The 7,350-nt window shown below is 34.1% G+C and overlaps 1 protein-coding gene across 2 annotated transcripts; it reads left to right on the forward strand.

Moving 5' to 3' along the window:
* Positions 1-332: 332 nt before the first annotated feature.
* LOC122318921 lies at positions 333-5,116 on the forward strand. Of its 2 annotated transcripts, none has more exons than XM_043136676.1 (7): positions 333-580; positions 842-912; positions 2,592-2,700; positions 3,168-3,250; positions 3,555-3,713; positions 4,133-4,234; positions 4,643-5,116. In XM_043136676.1, exons 1-7 carry the CDS (start codon positions 508-510, stop codon positions 4,793-4,795), a joined length of 750 nt encoding a protein of 249 aa, XP_042992610.1. In that variant the 5' UTR covers positions 333-507; the 3' UTR covers positions 4,796-5,116. The 2 variants fall into 2 exon arrangements, with proteins under 2 accessions (XP_042992610.1, XP_042992611.1); XM_043136677.1 differs by having other exon boundaries at positions 338-580; positions 829-912.
* The last annotated feature ends 2,234 nt before the right edge of the window (positions 5,117-7,350 follow it).

The following is a 7,350-nucleotide window of genomic DNA, read 5'->3' on the forward strand; positions in this document are numbered from 1 at the left end:
AAATATTATTTTATTATTTTAAATTAGTTTAAAGCCATATATATAGTGATATAGGACACTTGCTTAAAAAAAAGTTATTAATTATAAAAAAATAATTTTTATATAAATATCGTGTTTGTTTATTTATTTTAAAAAGATTGTAAAACGTTTGCACAAGTGTAACAATCAATTTTAGTATATTCCTAACAGATTATTTATTTATTTATTTATTTTTAATGATAAATCCTTCAAAAAATGTTTTTTTTTAAATTTATTTAAAGAGAAAACTAAACAAGCAAGCAAGGAATTCACCTCAACCTTAGATTAAAGCTATTAAACACCGGACAACAAAGAAAGTATATTCAACATAATATTCGTCTCTGTTCTTCTATATTTCTGAGGTTCTGTTTAACGTCCTAGTCTTGTCGCTTTTTGTTCTCTGCTACTCAAAACTCCTGACCCAACGCACAAATCCACGCACCCAGAATACAAGAGCTCCAGATCTGTTTCATAATTAATCAGCCAATCATGGAGACCCCTCAGGTTCTTCAGCGAGATGATGACCTTCTCCTTTCATCCTCTCTCTTTGACCCTCGGAAAGGTACCCCCTTTCTGTCTCTCTTGTGTTTGTATAAGCAATTGAAATATAGATGGCTATACAGAGTACGATTTGTAAAGTTTTATAATTTGCCTTGGTTGTCGTGTGAATAATTGAAATGCTCTCCGAGGAGATTTGGGTTTTTTCTATTTGTTTGGTTCGTAGTTTTTCTGGAGTACCCAGATGTTATTGTTGTCTTTTTATTGCTTTCTATATTAATTGGATTTCCGTTAGAAATTTTAGTATTTTAGTTGTTTTGTGCAGGAGAGAATGCAAAGTCCCATGGGATGTCAATTGAGAAGAAGATCGAGTTTCTTGAGAGCTTGACGGGAACGGTAATTTTCTATTATATGTATTTTCTTTCTTCTTATTTTTTCCCAAATGTTTCTTGGAAAAGATTTTAGATTTTCTATAACTTGATATAGACTAAAAGAAAGAACACTTTCGTCCTATTTATTTATTGATTTAATGATTGCCTGTCCAATACCATTTTGTGTCGAAATTTGTAGTCTATCTTCCAACATGGAATCTTTAGATTGGATGAAATTAGTCTACTGGCCCGTAAGGATGCTTGGGGAATGAGATGAGAATTTTGTGAATGGTAGTAGGATGGTTTGTAAATAGTAGTAGGGCTGTACACCAAACCGATAAACCGGCCTAAACCGACGGAGATTGACTGCCGGTGGCTGGAACCGGCAAAGAACCGGTCGGCGTTCGAGTTAAAAATATAGGAACCGACGTCGGCCGGTTCGGTTCGCGGTTCGACCCTAGGGAAAACCGTTGAACCGGCCGACATCAGCGGTAACCTTTTTTTTTTTTCCTACCTGTAAAGAAATGATGCCATTTCACTCATTAAAGTGAAACGGCATCATTTAATACCCTTAGATGGGAAAAACATTTAGTGGAACGGCACGGCGCCGTTCCAAAATGGCATTAAACCAACTCGCCCTCCTTCCTTCTTCGTCGTCTTCTTCGTCAAGCTCTAGGGTTTCGTCTACCAGAGCTTCGTCGCACTTCCATAGCAGAGTCACAGACGCTGCTCCTCCGTCACAAACGACGCCTACGGCGGACCAAAGACCTCGCCGACGCTAGTCGAGACCGATGGAATCGGTTCTCTCTCCCCTAGTCGATCGGTTTTGGCCGGTTGTAAGCAACGTTTTCCCAAGTCGGTGGGGTTTCGGTTTGGCGCCGAAACCGACGCCGACGCATTGGTTTACACCCCTAAATAGTAGTGATAGTTTGACTTAAGTATTTATTGGGTTTGAGAAAGGAGAGAGAAAAAGTTGAATAAAAAATATTTTAAAGTTCAAATATTGTTAGGATATAATTTTTGTTTTGAAAATTTTACTTATCAAAACAAATTTTTATTTTGAAATTTGAAAAAATTTAATTATTTTTGTGTTTTGTTTGTAAGTTTAGGAAAGTTGTAATGATTAGTTTAGAAAAGTTGAAATGATTAGTTTGAAAGTGTTTGTGATTGAGTGATGTTTGAGAATGAAATGAGATGGGATGAGATAAAAATTATTTCCAAACAATCCTAATTGGTATATGAGTTCTCTATTTATGGTGGCCCTTTCTTTAAATTTTATAAAAAAAAAAAAAAAAAGAACTCTCATTAACTTATGCACATTCCAATGGAGGCATCTAGCGTATTCCAACTGTTAAATTACAGTTTCTTATATTCAACGGATAGTAGCGAACATATTCCTTCTATTGCTAATGATCCTTCTGTAGGTTAAGAAGTTCCAATGATTCTTCACACGGAAAAAACTCTTGCTTGTTTTACTTCATTGATAATGAAGGATTTGGGAATGTAGCAGTTACAATTGTCCCTACTGCTTGTTTTTTCAAATCCAGACATTGTTGGTGTTTACTTGTTTAAATCGTGACTTGGTTATTTTCAATCCTATGGCTTGGTTATCGGTGATCTTTGGAAACTTATTCGTTGATCCCGTTGGAAGGTTTCAAGTCATGTGATCTTTAATTAATATTATTATTGTTTTACTTGTTGCAGGTTAGCAACCGTCGGTCTCGCAGATGGTTAAATGACCGTCTTCTCATGGAACTTGTTCCCTGTTTAAATGCAGAAGAGATTAGAGGCTTGTTTGCACCCCCACCTTGGGGTAATTATATCTCTGAAAGAAACCATCTCTTTTGTTTTTCTTTAGTCTTGATGGGAAATCAATACCATTTTGGGCCTTTGATTAAGCCTCAACAAGTTCTGACCATGAAACTATTATACAGTTATAGTAGCACCTCCTAAGACTTTCCCTAAGGTGAGAATCGAGCTAGAGATATCATTTTAGTTATAGTAAGTACTAGACAAAAACTAATTAATGCCTACTAATTAAAGTATTAAGTCTTTTACTTTTTCTTGGTAAAACTCTTTGCCATTGGTACTTTTAACTGGGACCGAACACAAAAACACGCAGAAGTGTCAAGTCTTGTATTTATATTGGTAAACCTCTTGGCCATTGGTAATTTTAACTGAGGTTAAACATACAAACACCCACTTTGCAACAGTCTCTTTATGGCCATTATTGTCCTGTCAAGTCTCATAATATATATTGATCTGAAATTTGTTTTACAGGTGATGAGGTACCATTGTCAGCATTTTGCATGACAAATGTTGGAGAATGGGACAAATTTAGGAATATAGACATGGATAAAGAGGTCTTTTTGCTTCCATCACCTATGAACATCTCGGTTCCATTTTTTTAATCAAAAATTCTGTTGAGAAAGCTTTTTGTCCTTTGTAATTTTCAATATTTCAATAAGTTATGGATAGTATTAGCTAATGTATTTTTAGATCTTGGAAATGCTTTGCATACTCTAGCTTTTTGTATGTTACTTCTAAAAAAACTTTTGATCAACTTTGGATTGAAGCTTGTTTTGTTTGTTGTCATTTTTGGCATGCTATGTGGTAACATGCTTCAACTCCAGCAAATGTTTATTATTTCATTATTTATTTGGCTAGGCTACCATTATTGATGCTTTAGAAAGATCACCATCGAAAAAGCCAGGTCGTGTTGATGCTGATAAGATGGCTGTCTTGAATGCATGGCATAGAGTTAACTGTCGAACAAGAGAGGCACTTCGGCGTAGCTTTCTTTCAGAACTTATTGAGGGCTACGAGGTATATTGAATTAATGAAATACAATGATATAACTTTTTTTTTTATAAATATCCTTGGCTCGTGTTTTAAATAAATGAATATCATCAGTGTCTACTAATAACTACATGCCTCTTATCTGGGAAGAAAATTTTGTTTTGATTTATTACTGATTTTCTTATTTCTTAAATGTGAAAGTAGATTGCTTGGCTGGGCTGTCTGCCTGTGCCATATGACACAACTGAATATCCCACTGTTACTCAGACCTAGATTCGGTAGTTGTTAATGGTTCTTGCTTGTTTTCTTTTATTTTATTTTCTGAGCTATTTTAATTTCAGCACATCTCAATATTGTGGATTGAACTTTCTGGCACTTAAATTCTTTGCCAACCAACCAATATGGTTTGTTGTTATTAATAGCTATTTTAATTTTCCCCCTTTTAGGAGTGTATACGAGCCTTCATCACAGATAGTGGAGATGGGGATATTCTTGTGCTACGGGTTCAAGATCCTTTTCATAGATTATTGCTACATGGAGTCTGTGAGGTAAGTTTCCAAATACCATCATTCTGGATTGGGGCAGTTTGTTTCATGCTGTAGACATGGAGGTTTTGGCTACACTACTGAAAGTTAATGTTAGGCTAACTGGGTACTGTGTATATATCTAGACATTGAGAAACAATTTGTTTGGAAGAAAATCTACAATCGAGTCAATTACTATTAGAGGATATTATTTTTAGAACTAAAAGAGCAAAAAACTTATGGTGATTTTAATGTTTGCCAAGACTTAAAGTAGTTGCTAGATATAGAAAACATCATCAACCTCCTATAAATAATGTAACACAATGATTCAGTTGATAACTTATCAAAAGATTGGTCTAAAGTTTGACATTAAAGTGCTCGTGTTAGTATTTTTCTCCTTATCTAATACACATGACTTCTGTCCTTGAACAGTTCTACAACTTGGTCTCAGTGACAGTTAAAGAGTCCAAAGATGCAGGGTCATCGAAGATGACAAGGATAACAAAGAAGAAAAAGAGTGCTGCTGAGCTCCCAAGTATCACTCTGACTCATTTTCTAAGGATGTCCAAAGAAGGAACTTGGTGATTCAATTGTGCACGAACTTTGTCTGTCAATATAATGAGTGCGTGCTTAGTTTTTAACTTAATGTACACTGAAATGTATCATGTTCAGTCCCAATAATCAGCAGAAGTAGTTGATAAACATTGTATATTTGAAAAAGTTATTGTGTTGTGATTGTTTCATCAGTCAACTAACAAGTTGATTGTAACTAGATTTAGGGCTCAATAAGAACAAATTTACTTTGTATTGGTATCTGTTTAGAAGATATTGCTTATGTAGTTAATTTCAATTTGTTGGTTTCTAGTAAAGTCACAACAAAAATGTGAGCCATATTTATTTCTGTTACTGTCAGATGTCACCATTAGTTTCCATTCTATCTTGGCATTGGCACTACTTCAGCCATCACTGTTTAATTTGTTTTCTTGGAAAGTCACCACCTCGAAATTGGGTATGTTTATATCTGCCATTTCTGCAATAACTTATCCTATAAATACCGCAAATTAAAAGGGAGAATGTTAAAAGTAGTGGGAGATTTAAGACTTTTTTTCAAAACTATCTCCTAAAGATCATCCTTATGCCCACCGAGGGGGGTGGGAGCTTTAGCTACTCCTCCATCTTTCCTTTCAATACTTTCTAACACTGTCCATCAGCTTTTGTCTAGTTTGTCCCTTTATTGTCCAGAAAGAGCACGGAGATGGGTTGATATACTGATTTACGATCATCTTCGATCGTCATGCGTAGCTCCACAAGACTCCCCAACTACCAATCTATTGGCTTCAAGAAAAATCGCATCCATTTAAGTAGCACGTGAGATCCACGAGCTGTCGCGTCAAGGTGCGTGTTCTGCCACCACGCGTGGCAAAAATAGGATCAACAGCCTTGGGTCTTGCAAATCCAACAAATATCTTTTCACCAATAGTGGTATGTGATTCTCATATGCCTTCATAGCTACTAACGGTTGTTCGCCGGAGTATCAGACCATCTACCGGATGTTATTTTCTGATGTTAGCACTTATCCTAACTAAGGAAAAAGAAGTGGGTATCTCTTTTAACCAAACTAGACCGACAAAGTGCAGCACAACGCAATCTATTACAACTTTTAATCGTATTAATGTCATAGTTTACTAAATCGGTTGCCAAAAAAAAAATCACTTTAAGCTCTTTCATTTATGGAAAATGGATAGGGGTTATTGGCTTTAGATCTTGGTTATATATATATATATATATATGAAACTTGATTAGGGACAAACAAAAAAGAGAGAATGTTAATGTCTACGTTTGACATTCATTTTTCAAGTCTTCAAAAGTTTAATTCTTTTTCTTCGTCTTTAAATCCTTCATCTCTATTATTAGCAATTTCAAATTTCTCATTTTAAGACACCTTGACATACTTCATTGATGCTTAAGGGTGTAAGAAAAAACCGATTGAACCGAATCAATTCGGTCCAATTACATTGGTTTAGTCGGTTTTGATTTTTAAGAATAAAAATCGATTCAAAATTGGTTTGGTTCTGGTTTTTGTGATTTGAAAACTGATTTGGATTGAAAATCACGAAAATAGAGACCAAACACTATAAAAAAAAATAGTATTTTTATATTATATATATTATATGCTATATATATTATACATATTATAAAATTAATATAACATGATATTTTATCCTATTATTTAAGCTTTATTGATATAAACCTACTCTTAAACATGGGTATTAATATTGAGTTATTATTTATCAATTATCCTTATATATTAAGTTATATGATTACATATATAATATGTTATAAGTATAAGACTACATTATATATATAGATAAACTCATTTTTCATAAGTACATTTTTATTCATTTCTTGTAGTTATATACATGGTGTTTTTGAAAAAAAGTCTTGGACTCTGTCATGGTAAAAGAAATTCATTTGGGTTAAAAAAACCAACTACACAACAAAAAGCCCAAAACCAAATCAAACTTGTAAAAGTCCCAATTTTCTGGATGGATCGGTTTGTATTGGTTTTCAAAATTACAAAATAGACTTAGACCTATTCGATTAAATATGTCATAAACCTAACCAAACTGAACTGATCACACTCGTTGATCTTAGGGCAATAAGTTATGTTGACTATTTTGTTTGAAACTAATTCTATTTGAAAGCCTTTACAACATACTATCTACATTGCATAATTTGATTCGAAAGATAAATGTTGAAATTTGAATATTAAAAATTAAATTATAGATGGTACGTAGTGTAAAGGTTTTCAAATAATACTACTCTTAATTTCAATATCGATGCGATAAAATGTTGATGAGGCAAAATCTTTATCACTGAATTTGAAAAATGATCATGCATCAATTCGCAAAACTTTACACAATCAATGAGATACTTGAAATGATGGGATTGATCTAACTCAACAAAACTTGTGTTGTCCCTCATTGCCACCATAGAGACACCGGGAGACCAAAAGGGAACTCTCCAACACTTGAGTCAATATAGGGAGCAAGCATAACAGTAGAGTAGCATTTGTAGTTTGAATACAAGAGAGTTGCTTGTGCCTTGGGCAGTGGCAGAACCCTCTATATATTGAGCCT

Source organism: Carya illinoinensis, chromosome 8 (assembly GCF_018687715.1).
Source record: "Carya illinoinensis cultivar Pawnee chromosome 8, C.illinoinensisPawnee_v1, whole genome shotgun sequence".
Taxonomy (NCBI): domain Eukaryota; kingdom Viridiplantae; phylum Streptophyta; class Magnoliopsida; order Fagales; family Juglandaceae; genus Carya; species Carya illinoinensis.